At 55.4% G+C, this 27,460-nt stretch overlaps 1 protein-coding gene across 1 annotated transcript in view; it reads right to left on the bottom strand.

Moving 5' to 3' along the window:
• Window positions 1–27,460, bottom strand: part of LOC139230643 (tenascin-X-like) — a 293,996-nt gene that overhangs the window by 12,498 nt on the left and 254,038 nt on the right. The window contains exons 48-56 of the mRNA XM_070862456.1: window positions 25,640–25,762; window positions 25,126–25,269; window positions 19,756–19,875; window positions 15,465–15,608; window positions 15,170–15,300; window positions 12,397–12,532; window positions 11,351–11,502; window positions 9,481–9,577; window positions 4,311–4,472 (exon numbers count right to left, since the gene is read on the bottom strand). Coding sequence (XP_070718557.1) covers window positions 4,311–4,472; window positions 9,481–9,577; window positions 11,351–11,502; window positions 12,397–12,532; window positions 15,170–15,300; window positions 15,465–15,608; window positions 19,756–19,875; window positions 25,126–25,269; window positions 25,640–25,762 — 1,209 coding nt within the window. The remainder of the gene's footprint in view (window positions 1–4,310; window positions 4,473–9,480; window positions 9,578–11,350; window positions 11,503–12,396; window positions 12,533–15,169; window positions 15,301–15,464; window positions 15,609–19,755; window positions 19,876–25,125; window positions 25,270–25,639; window positions 25,763–27,460) is intronic.

The raw sequence follows: 27,460 nt of genomic DNA, 5'->3' as shown, positions 1-27,460 counted from the left end.
GGGGAACGTCACACATGGGGAACGTCACACATGGGGAACGTCACACACGGGAAACGTCACACACGGGGAACGCCACACGCGGGGAATGTCACACGGGGAATGTCACACACGGGGAACGCCACACGCGGGGAATGTCACACGGGGAATGTCACACACGGGGAACGTCACACATGGGGAACGACACACACGGGGAACGTCACACACGGGAAACGTCACACACGGGGAACGCCACACGCGGGGAATGTCACACGGGGAATGTCACACACGGGGAACGTCACACACGGGGAACGCCACACGCGGGGAATGTCACACGGGGAATGTCACACACGGGGAACGTCACACACGGGGAACATCACACACGGGGAATGTCACACACGGGGAACGTCACACACGGGGAACGTCACACACGGGGAATGTCACACACGGGGAACGTCACACACGGGGAACGACACACACGGGGAACGTCACACACGGGGAACGTCACACACGGGGAACGTCACACACGGGGAATGTCACACGGGGAATGTCACACACGGGAAACGTCACACACGGGGAACGCCACACGCGGGGAATGTCACACGGGGAATGTCACACACGGGGAACGTCACACATGGGGAACGTCACACACGGGGAACGTCACACACGGGGAATGTCACACGGGGAATGTCACACACGGGGAACGTCACACACGGGGATCGTCACACACGGGGAATGTCACACACGGGGAACATCACACACGGGGAACGTCACACACGGGGAACGTCACACACGGGGAATGTCACACACGGGGATCGTCACACACGGGGAACATCACACACGGGGAACGTCACACACGGGGAACGTCACACACGGGGAACATCACACACGGGGAACATCACACACGGGGAACGTCACACACGGGGATCGTCACACACGGGGAACATCACACACGGGGAATGTCACACACGGGAAACGTCACACACGGGGAACGTCACACACGGGGATCGTCACACACGGGGAATGTCACACACGGGGAACGTCACAACACGGGGAATGTCACACACGGGAAACGTCACACACGGGGAACGTCACACACGGGGAATGTCACACACGGGGAATGGCACAAACGGGGAACATCACAACACGGGGAACGTCACACACGGGGATCGTCACACACGGGGAATGTCACACACGGGAAACGTCACACACGGGGAACGTCACACACGGGGAACGTCACACACGGGGAATGGCACAAACGGGGAACGTCACACATGGGGAACGTCACACACGGGGAACGTCACACGGGGAATGTCACACACGGGGAACGTCACACATGGGGAACGTCACACACGGGGAACGTCACACACGGGGAACGTCACACACGGGGAATGGCACAAACGGGGAACGTCACACATGGGGAACGTCACACACGGGGAACGTCACACACGGGGAACGTCACACACGGGGAATGTCACACACGGGGAATGTCACACACGGGGATCGTCACACACGGGGAACATCACAACACGGGGAATGTCACACACGGGAAACGTCACACACGGGGAACGTCACACACGGGGAATGGCACAAACGGGGAACGTCACACATGGGGAACGTCACACACGGGGAATGTCACACACGGGGAATGGCACAAACGGGGAACGTCACACATGGGGAACGTCACACACGGGGAACGTCACACACGGGGAATGTCACACACGGGGAATGGCACAAACGGGGAACGTCACACATGGGGAACGTCACACACGGGGAACGTCACACACGGGGAACGTCACACACGGGGAATGTCACACGGGGAATGTCACACACGGGGAACGTCACACACGGGGAACGTCACACACGGGGAACGTTACACACGGGGAACGTCACAGGGAGATCGTCACACACGGGGAACGTCACACATGAGGAACGTCACACACGGGGAACGTCACACACGGGGAACGTCACACACGGGGAACGTTACACACGGGGAACGTCACAGGGAGATCGTCACACACGGGGTTCGTCACACATGAGGAACGTCACACACGGGGAACATCACACACGGGGAACGTCACACATGAGGAACGTCACACACGGGGAACGTCACACACGGGATCGTCACACACGGGGAACGTCACACACGGGGAACGTCACACACGGGATCGTCACACACGGGGAACGTCACACACGGGGAACGTCACAGGGAGATCATCACACACGGGGATCGTCACACACGGGGATCGTCACACACGGGGAATGTCACACGGGGAACGTCACACGGGGAACGTCACACACGGGGAACGTCACACACGGGATCGTCACACACGGGGAACGTCACACACGGGGAACGTCACACACGGGGAATGTCACACACTGGGAATGTCACACACGGGGAATGTCACACACGGGGAATGTCACACACGGAGATCGTCACACACGGGGAACGTCACACACGGGGAACGTCACACACGGGGAATGTCACACATGGGGAACGTCACACACGGGGAATGTCACACACGGAGATCGTCACACACGGGGAACGTCACACACAGGGAACGTCACACACGGGGAATGTCACACACGGGGAACGTCACACACCGGGAGCATCACACAGGGAACGTCACACACGGGGAACGTCACACACGGGGAACGTCACACATGGAGAACATCACACACGGGAAACGTCACACACGGGGAACGTCACACACGGGGAATGTCACACACTGGGAATGTCACACACGGGGAACGTCACACACGGGGAACGTCACACACGGGGAACGTCACACACGGGGAACGTCACACACGGGGAACGTCACACACGGGGAATGTCACACACGGGGAATGTCACACACGGGGATCGTCACACACGGGGATCGTCACACACGGGGATCGTCACACACGGGGAATGTCACACACGGGGATCGTCACACACGGGGAATGTCACACACGGGGAATGTCACACACGGGGATCGTCACACACGGGGAATGTCACACACGGGGAACGTCACACACGGGGAATGTCACACACGGGGAATGTCACACACGGGGATCGTCACACACGGGGAATGTCACACACGGGGATCGTCACACACGGGGAATGTCACACACGGGGATCGTCACACACGGGGAATGTCACACACGGGGATCGTCACACACGGGGAATGTCACACACGGGGAACGTCACACACGGGGAATGTCACACACGAGGAACGTCACACATGGGGAACGTCACACACGGGGAATGTCACACACGGGGATCGTCACACACGGGGATCGTCACACACGGGGATCGTCACACACGGGGAACGTCACACACGGGGAATGTCACACACGGGGAATGTCACACACGGGGAATAACACACACTGGGATTGTCACACACGAGGAATGTCACACGCGGGGAACGTCACACACGAGGAATAACACACACGGGGAACGTCACACACGGGGAACGTCACACACGGGGAACGTCACACACGGGGAATAACACGCACTGGGATTGTCACACACGAGGAATGTCACACACGGGGAACGTCACACACGGGGAATGTCACACACGAGGAATGTCACACACGAGGAATGTCACACACGAGGAATGTCACACAGGGGTATAAAAGTGGAGCAAGAGTATAATAGAGCGTGGTAGAACTGAATGCCTTAAAATGATATAAAAGAAAGACTTGCATTTATATAGCGTCTTTCACTACTAGCGGACGTTCCAAATCGCTTATCAGTCTATGAAGTACTTTTGGAGCGTAGTCACTGTTGTAATGTGAGAAACGCAGCAGCCAATTTGTGCACAGCAAGCTCCCACAAACTGCAATGTGATAATGACTAGATAACCTGTTTTAATTATTTTGGTTGAGTGATAAATATTGGCCCAGGACACCAGGTAGAACTCTGCTGCTCTTCTCCCAAATAGTGCCGTGGGATCTTTTACGTCCTCCCGAGAGAGCAGACGGGGCTTCGGTTTTACGTCTCATCTGAAAGACGGCACCTCCGACAGTGCAGCGCTCCCTCAGTACTACCCGGGAGGGTCAGCTCAGATTTTGTGCTCAAATCCCTGGAGTGGGACTTGAACGGCTGACAGTGTGACACACAGTGAGAACTCGAATGTACACCGAGTAAGGTTCAGGCAACTCCTGTCACCGCTCCTCCTGCCCCGTTGACCTGATGGTGGCTCTGATCGAGACCCAGGCCAGGGAGGGCCCTGACCCAGATCTGGCCCAGAGCGACAGGGCGAGGTATCGGGTGGGGGGGGGTGCGATGGGCACACAGGGCAGTGGAATGAGCTGGGAGTGTCCCTGCGATCCCCCTTTGTCTCACTTACCCGCTGTCCCGGCGTATTTCCCCAGCCTCAGCTTGTATCTCTGGGCCTCACTCTCCACGACAAACTTATCGTATGTGGCATAAACGTGCTCCTTGCCGTTCCGCAGGTCCACACGCAGCTCGTAGCGGCGATGTGATGTCATCTGGTGAAGGTTCTCCAGACCTGGTGTGGGGAAAGGGCCCAGGATTATCGAGCTGTTCCACGGAGTGATTCCCAACATCCCCAACACACACCAACAACAGGCAGGAGAACACCAGCAAGACTGGTCCAACCTCACCATGGCCGGGGGGTGAGGGCGATACACTTCCCACCTCCACCTCTACACCTCCACACCATTTCTGTATCTCCCTCCACCCTCCCTCCCCCAACCAACCGCTTCCCAGCCCCCTCCCCAGCTGTCTCTGCACCCCCTCCCCCTCCAACTCTCAATCCCCCTCCCCACCTCCAACTCTCCATCTCCCCCTCCACCTCCAACTCTCCATCTCCCCCTCCACCTCCAACTCTCAATCCCCCTCCCCACCTCCAACTCTCCATCTCCCCCTGCACCTCCAACTCTCCAGCTCCCCCTCCACCTCCAACTCTCAATCCCCCTCCACCTCCAACTCTCCATCTCCCCCTCCCCAGCCGTCTCCACAACCCCTCCACCTCCAACTCTCCATCTCCCCCTCCACCTCCAACTCTCCATCTCCCCCTCCACCTCCAACTCTCCATCTCCCCCTCCACCTCCAACTCTCAATCCCCCTCCCCACCTCCAACTCTCCATCTCCCCCTCCACCTCCAACTCTCCATCTCCCCCTCCACCTCCAACTCTCCATCTCCCCCTCCACCTCCAACTCTCCATCTCCCCCTCCACCTCCAAATCTCAATCCCCCTCCCCACCTCCAACTCTCCATCTCCCCCTCCAACTCCAACTCTCCATTTCCCCCTCCACCTCCAACTCTCCATCTCCCCCTCCACCTCCAACTCTCCATCTCCCCCTCCACCTCCAACTCTCAATCCCCCTCCCCACCTCCAACTCTCCATCTCCATCCCCCTCCAACTCTCCATCCTCCTCCCCACCTCCAACTCTCCATCCCCCTCCCCAGCCGTCTCCGCAATCCTTCCACCTCCAACTCTCCATCCCCCTCCCCACCTCCAACTCTCCATCTCCCTCCCCAGCCGTCTCTGCAACCCCCTCCCCCTCCAACTCTCCATCCCCCTCCCCACCTCCAACTCTCCATCTCCCCTTCCACCTCCAACTCTCCAACCCCCTCCCCAGCCATCTCTGCAACCCCTCCCCCTCCAACTCTCCATCCCCGTCCCCCTCCAACTCTCCATCTCCCTCCTCCTCCCCCTCCAACTCTCCATCTAGCTCCATACCCGACCCCGCATTCCCTCCACCTCCAACTCTCCATCCCCCTCCCCACCTACAACTCTCCATCTCCCTCCCCAGCTGTCTCTGCAACCCCCTCCCCCTCCAACTCTCCATCCCCCTCCCCACCTCCAACTCTCCATCTCCCCCTCCACCTCCAACTCTCCATCCCCCTCCCCACCTCCAACTCTCCATCTCCCCCTCCCCACCTCCAACTCTCCATCTCCCCCTCCCCACCTCCAACTCTCCATCTCCCCCTCCACCTCCAATTCTCCATCTTCCCCTCCACCTCCAATTCTCCATCTCCCCCCTCCCCACCTCCCCAGCACACAACCCAACATCCCTCCATCCTGCCTCCAAAACCCTCTCCGTCATCCCTCCACTCGCCCATCATCCCAGCTACCCCTCTACCCCCACCCCAGCCACCTCGCCTCTCCACACCCCTCTCCCCCTTCCCCTCCACTCTCCTTCCACATTCCCCCTCTCCCCACCTTCCATACTCCCCCTCTCCCCACACTCTCCCCCCTCTCCCCACGCTCTCCCTTTCCCCACGCTCTCACTCTCCCCACGCTCTCACTCTCCCCACGCTCTCACTCTCCCCACGCTCGCACTCTCCCCACGCTCGCACTCTCCCCACGCTCGCACTCTCCCCACGCTCGCACTCTCGCACTCTCCCCACGCTCTCACTCTCCCCACGCTCTCACTCTCCCCACGCTCTCACTCTCCCCACGCTCTCACTCTCCCACTCTCCCCACGCTCTCACTCTCCCCACGCTCTCACTCTCCCACTCTCCCCACGCTCTCACTCTCCCACTCTCCCCACGCTCTCACTCTCCCACTCTCCCCACGCTCTCACTCTCCCACTCTCCCCACGCTCGCACTCTCCCCACGCTCGCACTCTCCCCACGCTCGCACTCTCCCCACGCTCTCACTCTCCCCACGCTCCCCCTTTCCCCACCCTCCACACTCTCCTCCCCTCCCACCAACACTCTCTCCACCACTAGGTGTTGGAATCCAGTCTGGGAGATCACACGGACCCAGTGTTACCTGAAAATACACTTATCTTCTGAATGAAGCATCTCTGCACAGTCAAGAACAGCAGATTAAAAGTCAGGAACATTAAAGGTAAGGCCAACAATTAAACATTTTCGGAGTCTGATTCCCACTAAGGACCTTAGTTAACAGCATAACTGGATAGAGTGGGTCACACACTGTCCTTTCCCCCTCTGGGACTGGGTGGTACAGTGGGTCACACACTGTCCTTTCCCCCTCTGGGACTGGGTGGTGCAGTGGGTCACACACTGTCCTTTCCCCCTCTGGGACTGGGTGGTACAGTGGGTCACACACTGTCCTTTCCCCTCTGGGACTGGGTGGTACAGTGGGTCACACACTGTCCTTTCCCCTCTGGGACTGGGTGGTACAGTGGGTCACACATTGTCCTTTCCTCCTCTGGGACTGGGTGGTACAGTGGGTCACACACTGTCGTTTCCTCCTCTGGGACTGGGTGGTACAGTGGGTCACACACTGTCCTTTCCTCCTCTGGGACTGGGTGGTACAGTGGGTCACACACTGTCGTTTCCTCCTCTGGGACTGTGTGGTACAGTGGGTCACACACTGTCCCTTCCCCCTCTGGGACTGGGTGGTGCAGTGGGTCACACACTGTCCTTTCCCCCTCTGGGACTGGGTGGTGCAGTGGGTCACACACTGTCCTTTCCCCCTCTGGGACTGGGTGGTACAGTGGGTCACACACTGTCCTTTCCCCTCTGGGACTGGGTGGTACAGTGGGTCACACACTGTCCTTTCCCCTCTGGGACTGGGTGGTACAGTGGGTCACACACTGTCCTTTCCTCCTCTGGGACTGGGTAGTACAGTGGGTCACACACTGTCGTTTCCTCCTCTGGGACTGGGTGGTACAGTGGGTCACACACTGTCCTTTCCCCCTCTGGGACTGTGTGGTACAGTGGGTCACACACTGTCCTTTCCCCCTCTGGGACTGGGTGGAAAATGTTTGCACTGACACAGTAGGGGTGGTGTAGTGAGGAGTATTTGAAGGCTGGGTCGCGTGGGAAGCTCCCTCTAAATGAGCTGGGATTGATGTGATATGAGCTCTGGGAGTAAAGTAGAAAAAATGTTGCCTCCCGGAATTCCTGACTGAGACCAGCAGGAAATCCAGCCCAAGAAATCTACTAACGACTGGCCAGTCTCGGGCTTTGTCTAGACTGCAGGTGAGGTGGGATTGGAGGTCAGGGGATAACAAGGCATTGGGTGTGCAGATCATACAATCATAGAAATTTACAGCACGGAAGGAGGCCATTTCGGCCCATCGTTTCCACGCTGGCCAACAAAGAGCTATCCAGCCTAATCCCACTTTCCAGATCTTGGTCCATAGCCCTTTAGGTTACGGCACTTTAAGTGCACATCCAAATACTTTTTTAATGTGTTGAGGGTTTCTGCCTCTATCATAAGAAAATAACATAAGAAATAGGAGCAGGAGTCGGCCATACGGCCCTCGAGCCTGCTCCACTATTTAATAAGATCATGGCTGATCTGATCATGGACTCAACTCCACTTCTCTGCCTGCTCCCCATAACCCTTCACTCCCTTATCGTTTTAAAATCTGTCTATCTCCAGCTTAAATATATTCAATGACCCAGCCTCCACAGCTCTCTGGGGCAGAGAATTTCACAGATTTACGACCCTCAGAGAGAAGAAATTCCTCCTCATCTCAGTTTTAAATGGGCGGCCCCTTATTCTGGAACTATGCCCCCTAGTTCTAGATTCCCCCACGGGGGGGAACATCCTCTCTGCATCTACCCTTTCCAGCCCTTTCAGGATGTTATATGTTTCAGTAAGATCACCTCTCATTCTTCTAAACTCTAGTGAGTATAGGCCCAACCTGCTCAACCGTTCTTCATAATTCAACCCCTTCATCTCTGGAATCAGTCTCGTGAACCTTCTCTAAACTGTCTCCAATGCAAGTATATCCCTCCTTAAATAAGGAGACCAAAACTGCACGCAGTACTCTTTCAGGCAGTGAGTTCCAGACCCCCACCAGTCACTGAGTCAAACAACTTCTCTTCAACTCCCCTCTAATACTTCTACCAATCACCTGTATTTGAAATCTATGCCCCCTGGTTGTTGACCCCTCTGCTCAGGGAAATATATCCTTCCTATCCACTCTATCTAGGTCCTTCAAAATTTTATACACCTCAATTCAATTTCCCCTCAGTCTCCTTTGCTCCAATGAAAACAACCCCAGCCTATCCAATATTTCCTTGTAACTAAAATTCTCCAGTCCTGGCAACATCCTCGTAAATCTCCTCTGTACCCTCGCTAGTGCAGTCACATCTTCCCTGTAATGTGGTGACATATAACCATATTACACATGTAACTCACTCACCATTTCAAAGCAACACCTCCTGTCTTTATACTTGCGATTTGCATTGTAAAATCCTACAGCAACATTTACAATGGGAACTGTGTATGTAAACACGGCACGGTGTACTTCCACCCTCCTGCCTGTGATGGCGCTGCAGTGCCCCCACTGGCGGGAGGATGCAACTGTAATGTGCCAGGTTTACAGAGACAGAAAACGAGGAAGACCAACAGCTGTGGGTGCAGATGTAAAATGTTCACCGTATCACAGAGAGGTGCCGCGACCTCAGCTGTATTGTGAGCTGGAAGATTTAACGTGCGGTAAGGAGTGAAGGTGTTTGCAGTGCGGTGGGTGGCCTTCTGCCCCAGCAGGCCTGAGCTGGGACCCTGTGGGGACCAGTGGGGGAGGCTGTGACCAACACCCACTCAGACCGCACACACTTACCCAGCCAGTGTTCCCCAGCCAGCTCCCCGAACCCGGACATGTAGGCCTTCCAGGTCCTCATGAAATTGGTCTTGCCGTTCATTCTCCTCTGGAAAACCTGCGGGAGGGAGAAGGGGAAAGTGACCATCACTGCCCGACACTCCGCTCCTGCCTCTGCAGCGCGGGAAGGACAAACCGAGGGGGATGTCCCGTGCTCGGCGTGTGACCGCCGGATTGGGAACACCGACAGCCAGATTAATCTTCAATGTCCCGGCACTGACCCTGTCTTTCAACCCTGACCCCGCAACCCACGGCTCTGACCCCGTGTTTGAACTCTGACCCCACATGCCAACGCACCCCAACCCTGACCCCTGGTTCTGATTTTGAGTCTCTGACACCATTACAGAATGCTTGCCTTTATTAGCCGAGGCACAGAATACCAGAGCGGGGGGGGTTATGCTTGAACTGTATAAAACACTGGTTAGACCACAGCTGGAGTACTGCGTGCAGTTCTGGTCACCGCATTACAGGAAGGACGTGATTGCACTGGCGAGGGTACAGAGGAGATTTACCAGGTCTGGAAGAGTCCGTGTTCCATGTTTTTATTGAGTGCACGAGGTTGCAGCCCCTGTTTTATTATTTAAAGGGGCTGCTCCTGAAATTCTGGCTGCACTTCAGTCCCACACTCCTGATCTTCGGGCACCCTGTGCGGAGGGGAGCGGGTAGGTCCGAGGGCTTCCTCGTAGGACTGCTCCTGGGCACGGCCAAGGGGGCCATCAGCCGGTCCAGGCAGCGGGCAGTCGAGGGGGTCGTTCAGCCTGACTGCCTGCCTCTCTTCCGCGCGTACATCCGAGCCAGGGTGTCCCTGGAGATGGAGCACGCGGTGTCCACTGGTACGCTCGCGGCCTTCCGCGAGAGGTGGGCGCCGGAGGGACTGGAGTGCATCATCACCCCCGGCAACCAAATTTTACTTTGATTTTAATGTCTAAAGTTAAATTTGTTTATTGTGCCTGTTTGAGTGCACCCCCTCCCCTTTTAGCCAGGGGGCACTTGTATAATTTATGTTTTTACTGCCCTAAAAAAAAGGGGGGCACTTGAAAAGGTTTTGGAATGTGCCCACCCACTTTAATCAGGGGGGCACTTGATTATTAGTTTACAACAAAATAGTTGTAGAGCTGTTGAGTTGGGAGTGGCTTAGCTAGTCACGTGATGTCCACACGACTCAATAAAACCCCAGCCACTTGGGTTTGGGGATCCACGATGGGGCAGGTGGTTGTGAGTCTGGTGGATGAACCGGTAATGTGTCGTGTGATTGTTAAACCTTCGTTAATAAACCAACTAGTTCAAAATAGCAATGTGTTGCTATGAATTCTTGAGCAAAGAATCCATGAAACAAAAACATTACAGAAGTGAACCAAATAAATAAATAAACCAGGGCAAAGGGACCGGTGGATGGAGGAGGAATGAAAAAAGAGAAAGAATGAAGGAAATAAGAAAGGAGAGATAATAAATGAAGCACTATTCGGAATGGGAGTGAAATATCGTCCCTTTGAAAGGCCAGCTTTTGAATCCAAGGCCTGTTAGTTGCCCCTGTCCCAGGATCCCGGCCTCCAACGCTCAGGTCAACCTGGATCTGGGTCTGACCCCCGACCCATGACCCTTGACCTAGTGTCGCCAATTCTGGTTGCTCGTAGTGCTGGGAGTTTTCACCACACGACCATCAGTCTCCCACCGTCCCGCCCATATTAGACAGCCTTTCTTCCCGCCCCCCCCTCCCACCATCTCCGATCATTTACATAAGTAACAAACAGAAAGGTTCCACGAAACTTGCGGCCGTGTCGCGCAGCCTGATGTTCGCCCGCGCCCCGAAGCCTGCGAGCGCCGTACGTACCAGCCAGCCGCCGCCATCCATGGTCATGTCGCAGTAAGCTCTGAGCGGCTTGTCCTTGTTCCCGTTCAGGTACAGGGTGACCACGCTGGACTCGGTCCGCCCGTTGCCGCGCTCCTCTCCGCAGTCCCTGGGGAACGGGATGTAGCCACGCGCTGAGGGAGGAAGCAGAGAGAGAGAGATGATCGCGGTGTACACCGTCCCGGAGAGAGTGCCGCGCGGGCGGGCGGGCACGGGCCACGGGCGGAGGAGGAGGAGGAGGAGGTGTGTCGGGAGTTGGGAATGTGCGGGAAGTACGAGCTGACACTTGCCCCTCTGAAGCGGGGCGGGGGGTGCGGGTGAAGGGGGCAGAGTCATACCCCACGCAGGTCCCTGAGGAGGTGGAGGCCTCGGTGCTTGTTGCCGCAGGTTACGGTGGTGTCCCGGAACTCGGAATTCAGAAACCTGGGTAAATAATGCGGAGAACGCCAGTTCCAATCCCTCCAGGGCAGAATCTGGATTCAGCTGAGAAATAATGGGGGGGGGGGGGGGGGTGAATTTGTGTAGCGCCCAGTTTGGGGGCAGTAACAGCCTTGACGGGGGGGGTGGTGTTCCTGCTCCAGGTGTGGAAGTCCCCGCCCCCTCGCGATATTGGGGTTATCGCCCCCGACAGCAAGTGTAGCGCAGAACAACGCGCGGCACTTCCTCTGTGGGCCACGAGCAGGGCTGGATGCAAATGAAGATTGCCTTATTAGCCCCCCCCCCCCCCGCCCTGGGGCACTAACGGGAGGCGCAAAGTACCCCAATTTCTCCCACCCCCAATATATCTGGAGATTAAAAAGCTGGCGCCCGTAAAAGTGACCACCAAGCTGTCGGATGGTCACGGAAACCCAACCGGCCCCAGTCCCGCTGATGCCCGTTAGGGAAGGACACCTGCCGCCCTTGCCCGGCTCGGGCCTATACGTGACTCCCGTCCCACACCCGGAGGGGGCCCAGCGAGTTGGCCCGGCGCCGACGTCGAAGCCGCGGCCAGTGGCGGGAGAGGGCGTGTCCACGCCCCGAGCGCCTACCTGTGGTGAAGAAGTGCGCAGTGATGGCCGCCTCCCTCTCGCTGTCCCGCAGGGCGTGCAGCCTCACCGTGTAGCCGGTGCCGGGGGTCAGGTGGCGCAGTCTGTGGCTCGTCGCCGTGGCGTCCAGCGTCGCTCGCTGTGGGTGGAAAGGCCGAGCGCCGGAGTCAGTACGGAAAAGCCCACGGAGTTTTACATCCCGCGCCCAGCTTTCACGGGGAAAAGAGCCGGCTGTTCGTTGTTCCCCGTTGCCTGAAGAAGTGCTTCCCGACATCACCCCGGACCGGGCCTGCTCTAATTTGACGGTTCTGACCCCCTCGTCCTGGACTCTCCCCCCGCACCAGAGGAAATATTTTCTCTCTATCTACCCGAACAAATCCTTTCATCATCTTAAACGTCTCAATTAGTGCGGCAGAGCGCCCCCTAGTGGACAACTGCTCCACCTAGTGGACTGCTGCGGTAATGCGACTGCTGCTGTAAAAGTCACATGATGTACTGGAGCCACCTTGTCGAACGTGGGCTTGTGATGGCGCCAGAATATATCACAATTAGCTCAGCCCTTAATCTTCCACAGTCGAGGGAATACACGCCGAGACTACGCAACCGGTCTTCCCAATTCCTTGGGGGGACCAAACGGAGGTTGGGCGACCGCTTTGCGGAACGCCTCCGTTCAGTCCGTCAGCGCGACCCCGAGCGTCCGGTCGACTGTCACTTTAATTCCCCGCTCCGTTCCCACTCTGACCTCTCCGTCCTCGGTCTCCTACACTGTTCCCACGAAGCTCAACGCAAGCTCGAGGGACCAGCGCCTCATCTTTCGTTGGGGCACCTTGCAGCCTTCTGAACTCAACATCGAGTGCGACAATTTCAGAGCACAGCCTCTGCCCACCTTTGGCTCCCTTCCCCCACACTTCCCCTCGAGCTTGTGTTTTTTTCTCTCTGCCTCCAATGGCAGCTGGTCATTATTTCGTCAGTCAAACCCCCTGTGGACTAACCTTTCGCTAACTCTGGCTAGTACCGTCTCAATTCGGCCCATCATCCCCTTTTGTCTCTCTAATCTCTCCTGCCTTCCACCCTCTCACAGACCTTCCCTTTTGTTCTCTCCTCCCCTCCCCCTTTCAGTGCTTGTTAACAGTCTGTTCAGTTCGAACTTCTCCAGTTCTGACGAAGGGTCACAGACCCGAAACATTAACTCTGTGTCTCTCTCCACAGATGCTGCCTGACCCACTGAGGTTTCTAGCATTCTGTTTTTATTCCTAATGTAACCCTTTTAGCCCCAGTATCATTCTGGTGAATCTGCTCTGCGTACCCGCCAGGGCCCAATATCTCCTTCCTGAGGGGGGAGGGTGCCCAAAACTGACACAGTTCTACAGATGGTGCTTAACCAGAGCATTTGACTTAATACAGTGGATGGGAACCCTCCCGGCTGGCCCATATCCCAATTTAACATCGAAAGATAGCAACAGGAGGCTATTCAGCCCCTCAAGCCTGTTCTACCATCCAATTAGATCATGGCTGATCTGTATCTTAACTCCATCTACCCGCCTCAGTTCGTAACTCTGACCCAATAAAAGTCTAGCAATCCCAGTTGTGAAATTTTCTAGTGATCCCCAGCCTAGACAGCTTTTTGTGGGAGGGTGTTCCAGATTTCCACGACCCTTTGTGGCGTCATGCCTGAACGGCCCTGCTCTAATTTTAAGGTTATGTCCCCTTGTTCTGGACTGCCCCCACCAGAGGAAATGGTCTCTCTATCTACCCTATCAAATTCTTTAATCATCTTAAACACCTCAATTAGATCAGCCCTTAATCCTCGAAACTGCTAGCTACTAGCTACATGAGGATTGTATGGCCGCTGGGGTGGGATGGGAAATGTCTAGACGTGATGCTCTGGGCAACATGAGTGTGAGCCAGGCCTGATGGGCCAAGGGTCTTTTCCTGTTCATCAGTTCAGCATTTGGTGTGTTCACTCAACAACAACAACAACAACAATTAGCACCTTTAACATAATAAAACATCATAAGGTGTTTCACACGAGCCATACTCAAACAAAATTTGACACCGAGCCACATAAGGAGAAATTACGGCAGGTGACCAAAAGCTCGGTCACAGAGGGAGGGTTTAAGGAGCGGGTTGAAGGAGGAAAGTGAGGTGGAGAGGCGGAGAGGTTTAGGGAGGGGGTTCCAGAGCTTGGGGCCCAGGCAGCTGAAGGCACGGACACCGATGGTGGAGCGATTATAATCAGGGATGGTCAGGAGGGCAGAATTAGAGGAGCGCAGACACCTCGGGGGGGGTATGTGGGGCTGGTGGAGATTACAGAGATAGGGAGGGGCGAGGGCCATGGAGAGATTTGTAAACAAAGATGGGAATTTTGAAATCGAGGCGTTGTTTAACCGGGAGCCAATGTCGGTTGGCAAGCACAGGGGGTGATGGGTGAGCGGGACTTGGCGCGAGTTCGGACACGGGCTGCCGAGTTTTGGATCACCTCTGGTTTACGGAGGGTAGAATGTGGGAGGCCAGCCAGGAGTGTGTTGGAATAGACAAGTCTAGAGATAACGAAGGCGTGGATGAGGGCTTCAGCAGCGGATGAGCTGAGGTAGGGGGCGGAGACGGGCGATGTTACGGAGGTGTTGGTGATGGAGCGGACACGCAGTGAGCTGCGGGCGGGATCCCCCATTCATGATGTCACCGCTCCGGAACTCCACCTGACATCACCAGGAAAGCCCTTCCCATTGGCTCCTTGGCCCTTCTTCTGAGGAGTTGCCTGATTGGGGTGCGTTACCTGAGTCTTGTCCTCGCCGGTCCCGTAGAGGAGGAGGTAGCCAGTCACAGCCGCCCGCGGGGCCGTCCACACCACCAGGGCCTCATTCGATGTGACGTCACGCACCCTCAGGGTCCTTGGCAGCCCCAAGTCTGGAGGCAGAAGGGGTTGACAGTTAGAAGGAAACAAACCCGCATGTCTACGGCGCCCATCACGATCGCAAGGCGCCACAAAAGTGCCTGACAGGTCAGCGAGGTACAATCAGAGGTGGAGCGAGGGCCTGCCCATCCCGTGCGGAGCTCCCGGAATTACTCACTGGTGGAAAAGGTGGTGCCGACGGCTGAGCTCCTACTGCCTCCCTTGACGCTGTATATCGTGGCCGTGTACTCGGTGTTGATACGCAGACCCGTCAGCTGAAGCTCCGTGGTGTCACCCGGCACATTCCTGCTTACACTGGGCTCTGCGAGGATACAACACAGGGAAGTATGGGAATACAGGCATTCCTGCTTACACCGGGCTCTGCGAGGATACAACACAGGGAAGTATGGGAATACAGGCGTTCCTGCTTACACCGGGCTCTGCGAGGATACAACACAGGGAAGTATGGGAATACAGGCATTCCTGCTTACACCGGGCTCTGCGAGGATACAACACAGGGAAGTATGGGAATACAGGCATTCCTGCTTACACCGGGCTCTGCGAGGATACAACACAGGGAAGTATGGGAATACAGTATTCGGAAACCCTTAGAATACCCAAATCAAAGAGCAAAAGTGGTTCATTCATTGCGTACACCCAGTGTCTTCTCAAATTATTATGAAGGGACTCTCCTGGGCCTGGTTATGAAGGGCCCTGTCACACTGAGCCTGGGCCTGGTTATGAAGGGCCCTGTCACACTGAGCCTGGGCCTGGTTATGAAGGGCAGTGTCACACTGAGCCTGGGCCTCGTTATGAAGAGCCCTGTCACACTGAGCCTGAGCCTGGTTATGAAGGGCCCTGTCACACTGAGCCTGGGCCTGGTTATGAAGGGCCCTGTCACACTGAGCCTGGGCCTGGTTATGAAGGGCCCTGTCACACTGAGCCTGGGCCTGGTTATGAAGGGCCCTGTCACACTGAGCCTGGGCCTGGTTATGAAGGGCCCTGTCACACTGAGCCTGGACCTGGTTATGAAGGGCCCTGTCACACTGAGCCTGGGCCTGGTTATGAAGGGCCCTGTCACACTGAGCCTGGGCCTGGTTATGAAGGGACCTGTCACACTGAGCCTGGGCCTGGTTATGAAGGCTCCCCTGTCACACTGAGCCTGGGCCTGGTTATGAAGGGCCCTGTCACATTGTGCCTGGGCCTGGTTATGAAGGCTCCCCTGTCACACTGAGCCTGGGCCTGGTTATGAAGGGCCCTGTCACACTGAGCCTGGGCCTGGTTATGAAGGGCCCTGTCACACTGAGCCTGGGCCTGGTTATGAAGGGCCCTGTCACACTGTGCCTGGGCCTGGTTATGAAGGGCCCTGTCACACTGAGCCTGGGCCTGGTTATGAAGGGCCCTGTCACACTGTGCCTGGACCTGGTTATGAAGGGCCCTGTCACACTGAGCCTGGGCCTGGTTATGAAGGGCCCTGTCACACTGAGCCTGGGCCTGGTTATGAAGGGCCCTGTCACACTGAGCCTGGGCCTGGTTATGAAGGGCCCTGTCACACTGAGCCTGGGCCTGGTTATGAAGGGCCCTGTCACACTGAGCCTGGGCCTGGTTATGAAGGGCCGTGTCACACTGAGCCTGGGCCTGGTTATGAAGGGCCCTGTCACACTGAGCCTGGGCCTGGTTATGAAGGGCCCTGTCACACTGAGCCTGGGCCTGGTTATGAAGGGCCCTGTCACACTGAGCCTGGGCCTGGTTATGAAGGCTCCCCTGTCACACTGAGCCTGGGCCTGGTTATGAAGGGCCCTGTCACACTGAGCCTGGGCCTGGTTATGAAGGGGCCTGTCACACTGAGCCTGGGCCTGGTTATGAAGGGCCCTGTCACACTAGCCTGGACCTGGTTATGAAGGGCCCTGTCACACTGAGCCTGGGCCTAGTTATGAAGGGCCCTGTCACACTGAGCATGGGACTGGTTATGAAGGGCCCTGTCACACTGAGCCTGGGCCTGGTTATGAAGGACCCTGTCACACTGAGCCTGGGCCTGGTTATGAAGGGCCCTGTCACACTGAGCCTGGGCCTGGTTATGAAGGGCCCTGTCACACTGAGCCTGGGCCTGGTTATGAAGGGCCCTGTCACACTGAGCCTGGACCTGGTTATGAAGGGCCCTGTCACACTGAGCCTGGGCCTAGTTATGAAGGGCCCTGTCACACTGAGCCTGGACCTGGTTATGAAGGGCCCTGTCACACTGAGCCTAGACCTGGTTATGAAGGGCCCTGTCACACTGAGCCTGGACCTGGTTATGAAGGGCCCTGTCACACTGAGCCTGGGCCTGGTTATGAAGGGCCGTGTCACACTGAGCCTGGGCCTGGTTATGAAGGGCCCTGTCACACTGAGCCTGGGCCTGGTTATGAAGGGCCCTGTCACACTGAGCCTGGTTATGAAGGGCCCTGTCACAGAGCCTGGGCCTAGTTATGAAGGGCCCTGTCACACTGAGCCTGGGCCTGGTTATGAAGGGCCCTGTCACACTGAGCCTGGACCTGGTTATGAAGGGCCCTGTCACACTGATCCTGGGCCTAGTTATGAAGGGCCCTGTCACACTGAGCCTGGACCTGGTTATGAAGGGCCCTGTCACACTGAGCCTGGACCTGGTTATGAAGGGCCCTGTCACACTGAGCCTGGACCTGGTTATGAAGGGCCCTGTCACACTGAGCCTGGGCCTGGTTATGAAGGGCCGTGTCACACTGAGCCTGGGCCTGGTTATGAAGGGCCCTGTCACACTGAGCCTGGGCCTGGTTATGAAGGGCCCTGTCACACTGAGCCTGGGCCTGGTTATGAAGGGCCCTGTCACACTGAGCCTGGCCTGGTTGTGAAGGCTCCCCTGTCACACTGAGCCTGGGCCTGGTTATGAAGGGCCCTGTCACACTGAGCCTGAGCCTGGTTATGAAGGGCCCTGTCACACTGAGCCTGGGCCTGGTTATGAAGGGGCCTGTCACACTGAGCCTGGGCCTGGTTATGAAGGGCCCTGTCACACTAGCCTGGACCTGGTTATGAAGGGCCCTGTCACACTGAGCCTGGGCCTAGTTATGAAGGGCCCTGTCACACTGAGCCTGGGCCTGGTTATGAAGGGCCCTGTCACAATGAGCCTGGGCCTGGTTATGAAGGACCCTGTCACACTGAGCCTGGGCCTGGTTATGAAGGGCCCTGTCACACTGAGCCTGGGCCTGGTTATGAAGGGCCCTGTCACACTGAGCCTGGGCCTGGTTATGAAGGGCCCTGTCACACTGAGCCTGGACCTGGTTATGAAGGGCCCTGTCACACTGAGCCTGGGCCTAGTTATGAAGGGCCCTGTCACACTGAGCCTGGACCTGGTTATGAAGGGCCCTGTCACACTGAGCCTGGACCTGGTTATGAAGGGCCCTGTCACACTGAGCCTGGGCCTGGTTATGAAGGGCCCTGTCACACTGAGTCTGGGCCTGGTTATGAAGGCTCCCCTGTCACACTGAGCCTGAGCCTGGTTATGAAGGGCCCTGTCACACTGAGCCTGGGCCTGGTTATGAAGGCTCCCCTGTCACACTGAGCCTGGGCCTGGTTATGAAGGGCCCTGTCACACTGAGCCTGGTTATGAAGGGCCCTGTCACAGAGCCTGGGCCTAGTTATGAAGGGCCCTGTCACACTGAGCCTGGGCCTGGTTATGAAGGGCCCTGTCACACTGAGCCTGGACCTGGTTATGAAGGGCCCTGTCACACTGAGCCTGGGCCTAGTTATGAAGGGCCCTGTCACACTGAGCCTGGACCTGGTTATGAAGGGCCCTGTCACACTGAGCCTGGACCTGGTTATGAAGGGCCCTGTCACACTGAGCCTGGACCTGGTTATGAAGGGCCCTGTCACACTGAGCCTGGGCCTAGTTATGAAGGGCCCTGTCACACTGAGCCTGGACCTGGTTATGAAGGGCCCTGTCACACTGAGCCTGGACCTGGTTATGAAGGGCCCTGTCACACTGAGCCTGGGCCTGGTTATGAAGGGCCCTGTCACACTGAGCCTGGGCCTGGTTATGAAGGGCCCTGTCACAGTGTGCCTGGGCCTGGTTATGAAGGGCCCTGTCACACTGAGCCTGGGCCTGGTTATGAAGGGCCCTGTCACAGTGAGCCTGGGCCTGGTTATGAAGGGCCCTGTCACACTGAGCCTGGGCCTGGTTATGAAGGGCCCTGTCACACTGAGCCTGGCTATGAAGGGCCCTGTCACACTGAGCCTGGGCCTGGCTATGAAGGGCCCTGTCACACTGAGCCTGGGCCTGGTTATGAAGGCTCCACTGTCTCACTGAGCCTGGGCCTGGTTATGAAGGCTCCACTGTCTCACTGAGCCTGGGCCTGGTTATGACATGAGCTGGGGCAGGGAGGGTGAGGATGGGAAGATTGGTGTCAGTGAGTGGAGAGTTTATGATCCCGCGCTGGCTGTTCCCATTGTTTCCCACTCACCAGCTCTGGTGCTGTAGGTGATGACGTAATGGTCGATCGCTGCTGTAGGCCGTCTCCAGACCAGGTGGGCCAGAGATTCGGAGATATTAACTGCCTTCAGATCGGACGGTGCATCCGGGGCTGGACAAACACAACAACATTAGGGTTATTTCACACTTCATGTCCCTTTATTCACTCATCAAGGCAGGGAACCATCTTTGCACGATTGGGCCGCGCTCTTTAATCTTTCAATGCTGCTCTTAGTCAACTCATCAACGGTCCAATAAATCTACAACTCATGACCTATACCAATATATTATCATTCGGCAGACTTCCTGTTTTGAAACACTTTTTATAAAGTTTATTTCCCTGGAATGACTGGTTAATCCTTCATGTAATATCCAATAATGCCTCAGTTACTTTTCGTTGCTTTAAAAACATAAGAACATAAGAATTAGGAGCAGGAGTGGGCCATTCAGCCCCTCGAGCCTGCTCTGCCATTCAATGAGATGATGGCTGATCTTCTACCTTAACTCCACTTTCCTGCACTATCCCCATATCCCCTGATTCCCTTAGTGTCCAAACATCTATTGATTTCTGTCTTGAACACACTCAAAGACTGAGTCTCCATAGCTCTCTGGGGTAGAGAATTCCAAAGATTCACCAACCTCTGAGTGAAGAAGTTTCTCCTCATCTCAGTCCTAAATGGCCGACCCCTTAGTCTGAGACTGTGACCCCTGGTTCTAGACTCCCCAGCCAGAGGAAACATCCTCCCTGCATCTACCCTGACAAGCCCTGTAAGAATTTTGTATGTTTCAGAGAGATCACCTAAGCTCTGGAGAATATAGGCCTAGTCTGCTCAATCTCTCCTCATAGAAAAATAGAAATATAGAAAATAGGTGCAGGAGTACGCCATTCGGCCCTTCAAGACTGCTCCACCATTCAACAAGATCATGGCTGATCATTCACCTCAGTACCCCTTTCCTGCTTTCTCTCCATACCCCTTGATCCCTTGAGCCGTAAGGGCCATATCTAACTCCCACTTGAATATATCCAATGAACTGGCATCAACAACTCTCTGCGGCAGGGAATTCCACAGGTTAACAACTCTCTGAGTGAACAAGTTTCTCCTCATCTTAGTTCTAAATGGCCTACCCCTTATCCATAGACTGTGTCCCCTGGTTCTGGACTTCCCCAACATCGGGAACATTCGTCCTGTATCTAACCTCTCCAGTCCCGTCAGAATCTTATACGTTTCTATGAGATCCCCTCTCATCCTTCTAAACTCCAATGTGTAAAGGCCCAGTCGATCCAGTCTCTCCTCATATGTCAGTCCAGCCATCCCGGGAATCAGTCTGGTGAACCTTCGCTACACTCCCTCAATAGCAAGAACGTCCTTCCTCAGATTAGGAGACCAAAACTGAACACAATATTCCAGGTGAGGCCTCACTAAGGCCCTGTACAACTGCAGTAAGACCTCCCTGCTCCTATACTCAAATCCCCTCGCTATGAAGGCCAACATACCATTTGCCTTCTTCACCGCCTGCTGTACCTGCATGACAACTTTCAATGACTGATGTACCATGACACCCAGGTCTCATTGCACCTTCCCTTTTCCTAATCTGCCGCCATTCAGATAATATTCTGTCTTTGCGTTTTTGCCCCCAAAATGGATAACCTCACACTTATCCACATTACACTGCATCTGCCATGCATTTACCCACTCACCTAACCTGTCCAAGTCACCCTGCAGCCTCTTCGTGTCCTCCTCACAGCTCACACTGCCACCCAGCTTAGTGTCATCTGCAAACTTGGAGATATTACACTCAATTCCTTCATCTAAATCATTGATGTATATTGTAAATAGCTGAGGTCCCAGCACTGAGCCCTGCGGCATCCCATTAGTCACTGCCTGCCATTCTGAAAAGAACCCGTTTATCCCAACTCTCTGCTTCCTGTCTGCCAACCATTTCTCTATCTACCCCAATACCATGTGCTTTAATTTTGCACACCAATCTCTTGCGTGGGACCTTGTCATAAACCTTTTGAAAGTCCAAATACACCACATCCACTGGTTCTCCCTTGTCCACTCTACTAGTTACATCCTCAAAAAATTCCAGAAGATTCGTCAAGCATGATTTCCCTTTCATAAATCCATGCTGACTTGGACCGATCCTGTCGCTGCTTTCCAAATGTGCTGCTATTTCATCCTTAATGATTGATTCCAACATTTTCCCCACTACTGATGTCAGGCTAACCGGTCTATAATTATCCGTTTTCTCTCTCTCCTTTTTTAAAAAGTGGTGTTACATTAGCTACCCTCCAGTCCATAGGAACTGATCCAGAGTTGATAGACTGTTGGAAAATGATCACCAATGGATCCACTATTTCTAGGGCCACTTCCTTAAGTATTCTGGGATGCAGACTATCATGCCCCAGGGATTTATCGGCCTTCAATCCCATCAATTTCCCTAACACAATTTCCCGCCTAATAAAGATATCCTTCAGTTCCTCCTTCTCACTAGATCCTTGGTCCCTTAGTACATCCAGAAGTTTATTTGTGTCTTCCTTCGTGAAGACAGAACCAAAGTATTGCTTCAATTGGTCTGCCATTTCTTTGTTCCCCAGTATAAATTCACCTGAATCAGAATGCAAGGGACCTATGTTTGTCTTCACTAATCTTTTTCTCTTCACATATTTATAGAAGCTTTTGCAGTCAGTTTTTATGTTCCCTGTTAGCTTCCTCTCGTACTCTATTTTCCCCCTCTTAATTAAACCCTTAGTCCTCCTCTGTTGAATTCTAAATTTCTCCCAGTCCTCGGGTTTGTTGCTTTTTCCAGCCAATATATATGCCTCTTCCTTGGCTTTAACACTATCCTTAATTTCCCTTGTTAGCCACGGTTGAGCTACGTTTCATTTTTACTCCAGACAGGGATGTACAATTACTGAAATTCATCCATGTGATCTTTAAATGTTTGCCATTGCCTATCCACCGTCAACCCTTTAAGTATCATTCGGCAGTCTATTCTAGCCAATTCACGTCTCATACCGTCGAAGTTACCTTTCTATAAGTTCAGGACCCTAGTTTCCGAATTAACTGTGTCACTCTCCAACATAATAATCCCCCCATCTCAGGAATCAGTCTGGTGAACCTTTGTTTCACTCCCTCTATGGCAACTATATCCTGCCTTAGGTAAAGATATAGAAGCACTGGAGAAGGGGAGAAGCAGGTTTATACTGTAACAGAGGGGTTATAACTATCAGGAAAGATTGAACAGGCTGGGGCCTTGCTCTCTGGAAAAGAGACGGCTGAGTAAAATGGTAAAATGGTGAAGGGGTTCGATAGGGTAGACATAGAGAAGACATTTCCACTTGCGGCAAGACCAGAACTGGAGGCCATAAATACAAGATAGTCACTGATAAATCCAAGAGGGAATTCAGGAGAAACATCTTTTACCCAGAGAGTGGTGAGAATGTGGAATGGTTGAGGCGAATAGCACTGGTGCGTTTAAGGGGAAGCGAGATAAACACATGAGGGAGATAGGACTAAGATATGCTGTTGGGGTGAGGTGATGAGGGTTGGGAGGAGGTTTGTGTGGAGCATAAACATCGGCACCGACCTGTTGGACAGAATGGCCTGTTTCTGTGTTGTTAATTCTCTGCAGTAACTGTCCGTGCTGTACAGGCCTCCAAGCAATAGTTGGAACTGTAAGGCGTGTTCTTTCCCTCTCCCAGCTCACCTGGCAACCATCCGCCAGTCTGGAATATATTCCTTAGCCCCTACCCCCACTCCAGAGTCTTGTGCCCATAATCTAGACCAACACTCCCATGGCACTATTTTGAAGAAGTGCAGGGGAGTTATCCCCAATGTCCTGGGGCCAATATTTATCCTTCAATCAACATAACAAAAAAAAACAGATGATCTGGTCATTGTGAGAGGGATGTGGAGTGGGGAGGGAGTGTGGGGATGGGTTGGAGGGAGATGAGTGTGGGTGTGGGGAGGGGGAGGGTGTGTGTGGGAGAGGGGAGGGGCGTGTGGGGAGGGGGAGTGGGAAGGGGGAGGGGGTCCATGAGGGGTGGTGAGATGGAGGGTGTGTGTGGGGGTGGGGAGGGGGGTTTGGGGGATGGGTGTTTGTGGGGGTGGGGAGGGTGTGTGTGGGTGGGGAGGAGGGTTTAGGGGATGGGTGTGTGGGGGTTTGGGGGATGGGTGTGTGTGGGGGTGGGGGTGTGTGGGGGAGGTGTGTGTGGGGGTTTGGGGGAGGGGTGTGTGGGGGTTTGGGGGAGGGGTGTGTGGGGTGGGGAGGGGTTTTGGGGGAGGGTGTGTGTGGGAGGGGAGGAGGGTTTGGGGGATGGGTGTGTGGGGTGGGGAGGGGGGTTTGGGGAATGGGGGTGTTTGGGGGTTTGGGGGATGGGTGTGTGGGGTGGGGAGGGGGGTTTGGTGGATGGGGGTGTTTGGGGTTTTGGGGGAGGGTGTGTGTGGGAGGGGAGGAGGGTTTGGGGGATGGGTGTGTGGGGTGGGGAGGGGGGTTTGGGGAATGGGGGTGTTTGGGGGTTTGGGGGAGGGGTGTGTGGGGTGGGGAGGGGGTTTGGGGGAGGTTGTGTGTGGGAGGGGAGGAGGGTTTGGGGGATGGGTGTGTGGGGTGGGGAGGGGGGTTTGGGGAATGGGGGTGTGTGGGGGTTTGGGGGATGGGTGTGTGTGGGGGTGGGGGTGTGTGGGGGGTTGTGGGTGTTTGGGGGATGGGTGTGTGGGGGTGGGAGGAGGGTTTGGGGGAGGGGTGTGTGGGGGTTTGGGGGAGGGGTGTGTGGGGGTTTGGGGGAGGGGTGTGTGGGGTGGGGAGGGGGTTTGGGGGAGGGTGTGTGTGGAAGGGGAGGAGGGTTTGGGGGATGGGTGTGTGGGGTGGGGAGGGGGGTTTGGGGAATGGGGGTGTTTGGGGGTTTGGGGGATGGGTGTGTGGGGTGGGGAGGGGGGTTTGGGGGATGGGGGTGTTTGGGGGTTTGGGGGATGGGTGTGTGGGGTGGGGAGGGGGGTTTGGGGAATGGGTGTGTGGGGTGGGGAGGGGGGTTTGGGGAATGGGGGTGTTTGGGGGTTTGGGGGATGGGTGTGTGGGGTGGGGAGGGGGGTTTGGGGGATGGGGGTGTTTGGGGGTTTGGGGGATGGGTGTGTGGGGTGGGGAGGGGGGTTTGGGGAATGGGGGTGTTTGGGGGTTTGGGGGATGGGTGTGTGGGGTGGGGAGGGGGGTTTGGGGGATGGGGGTGTTTGGGAGTTTGGGGGATGGGTGTGTGTGGGAGGGGGTTGATAGGTCGCGCGGGGTCAGACGATCACTAGCCTCTCGGGACGGCGCTCTGTGGCGGTATGGAGTGCGGGGTCGCCTCCCTCCCCCTCTCACTCACTGGTGGTGAAGTGGTCCAGTATGGGCGGGCTCTCGATGCGGTTCCGCACGGGCACCAGGTTGATCTCGTACTGGGTGGCGGGCAGCAGGCTGGTCAGGGTGATGTTGATCCTCCCGCCGTCTGTGGTCACACTCCTCGGTTCACCTGCACAAGAGAAGCAACAGGCACCGGGGGTTAAAGTTCACCAACGCACGGCAGCGGGGGTTAAAGTTCACCGGCAATCCAGGGGTGGGGGGGGGGGGCGTTGGGGGCTGGTTCAATTTCGCTGACGCACCGGGAGTTAAAGTTCACCGCCGCACGCCGGGGTTAAAGGTCGCAGACCTAAATTGTCCAGGTGTCGACCGTCTGACTGGAAGGTTTGGACACTTCCTGTTCTCCTCCTGCGTGCCCAGGGGGATGAAGATTCGCCGAGCTGGTGGTGACACACTCCCACCCCGCCCACCACACCTGGTGCCCTACACACACACCCCGAGCGCTGGTTACTGGCCGCCCGGCCTGGGTAGCAAGGCCTCACCTTTATCTGTCGGGACGTAGAAGATCTTGAAGGTATCGACAGGGACTGAAGCGGCTGCCCAATTGACGGTGACGGCGGTGTCTCTGAGGTCTGTGAATCTCAGTCCGCTCTGGCTCTCTCCAGCTGGGGCAGGGGGGGGGAAAGAAGAAAATGACATTTCGAACCAGATTCAGTCAAACTTCCTCTCAATGGGGACCAGAGGAACGGGGATGCAAGGGGTTGGAGCGGGGAGGGAGGGGCTGATTTAACAACACCGAACCGCTTGAAGAAAAGGAGACGTTGGTGAGGAGATGGAAGAAAATGGCCGCCCAGACCACAAGCCACCAAGTGGCAGTAACCACAAGCGGTATTGGCTGTCTCCTGACCAATCGCAAATGGAATGCATCTCGCTTGCCGACCTAAACTACTTAATTCGGGGCAAAGGCCTTTTAAGCCGACAACACGCTTTAGTTCACAACAGTGGTCCCCGCGGTAACCCAGCTCATTCTAACGGAGGCAGGAGAAGAGCATCATGGGACATACAACAACTCACTCATGGTGCTTCGCACAGACGTCAGTGGCCTGTGGGTGGAATGGGGCAGAGGTGTTTGTGAGGAAGAGAACAACGTTCTGAGGTCCAGCACTAACAAGACACCTTGTGGAGGCTGCACAGTCACTTTCAATAATTCCCCCCGGCACCCCCTCCCACATAAATCTCGGCTGACACTCCAGTGCAGTGCTGAGGGAGTGCTGCACTGTCGGAGGTGCCGCCTTTCGGATGAGACATTAAACCAAGGCCCCGTCTGCTCTCTCAGGTGGACGTAAAAGATCCCACCACACTATTTCAAAGAAGAGCAGGGGAGTTAACCCTGGTGTCCCGGGCCCAATATTTATCCCTCAGTCAACATAACAAAAACAGATTATATGGCCACTGTCACATTGCTGTTTGTGGGAGCTTGCTGTGCGCAAATTGACTGCCAGGTTTCCCACATTACAACAGTGACTACACTCCAAAAGTGCTTTGGCTGTAAAGTGCTTTGAGCTGTCCGGTGGTCGTGAAAGGCGCTATATAAATGCAAATCTTTCTTTCTTTCTTTGCAATGTATAGACCTAAAGGAAGATTCCTGGGAGGGCCCAGCAACATCTTGGCGCTTGACCCTCACATTCCCACAGACTTTGAAGGAAGAGTCAAATGCTGTCTTCGCTCAAAGTTGAGGTCAAAGGTTGGGCGGGGCTGGATTTTGCGTCCGATGTTCTCAAATACTGAATGCAGCTCAGTTTAAAAGGGACCGCCTTCGAGACAGAATGGGCAATTTTTGGGGACGAGTCGGCTGTGCGATTCTTTGTCTGCCTTCCTCCCCGGAGGTAATCCAGCCGAGAGGGGAGTCACAGCGAGTATAGGCGGTCGCAAAGTGATGGTTGGCAGGCTACAATATTTCGCTGTTAAACAATTGTAAATCTGCGGTGGCAGGAAACGAGAGCACCAAATGCTGGTAACATTCAGCAGGGCAGGCAGGATCTGTGACAGGAGGAGTCAAGAGGACGTTTGGGGGAGCAGTCCTTCACAGCGTCACAATGTCCACGCTTCAAAACGTTAGCTGGGGTTGTTCTCCTTGGGGCAGAGACGGTTAAAAGGGGACGTTTAATCGAGGTGTTCAAGATCATGAAGTGTTTTGATAGAGTAAGTAAGGAGACATTGGGCCCAAGTTTCCACATGATTCGCGCCTGATTTTTAGGAGCAACTGGTGGAGAACGGACTATTTTAGAAATCGCAATTCTCCACATTTTTCTTTCTGCAGTTCTAGTCAGGTAGAACAGTTCTAGTTTAGAACAGAATTTTTT

Source organism: Pristiophorus japonicus, chromosome 19 (assembly GCF_044704955.1).
Source record: "Pristiophorus japonicus isolate sPriJap1 chromosome 19, sPriJap1.hap1, whole genome shotgun sequence".
Lineage (NCBI taxonomy): Eukaryota > Metazoa > Chordata > Chondrichthyes > Pristiophoridae > Pristiophorus > Pristiophorus japonicus.
The sequence above is the reverse complement of the archived record's forward strand: the minus strand, read 5'-3'. Positions and strand labels throughout refer to the sequence as shown.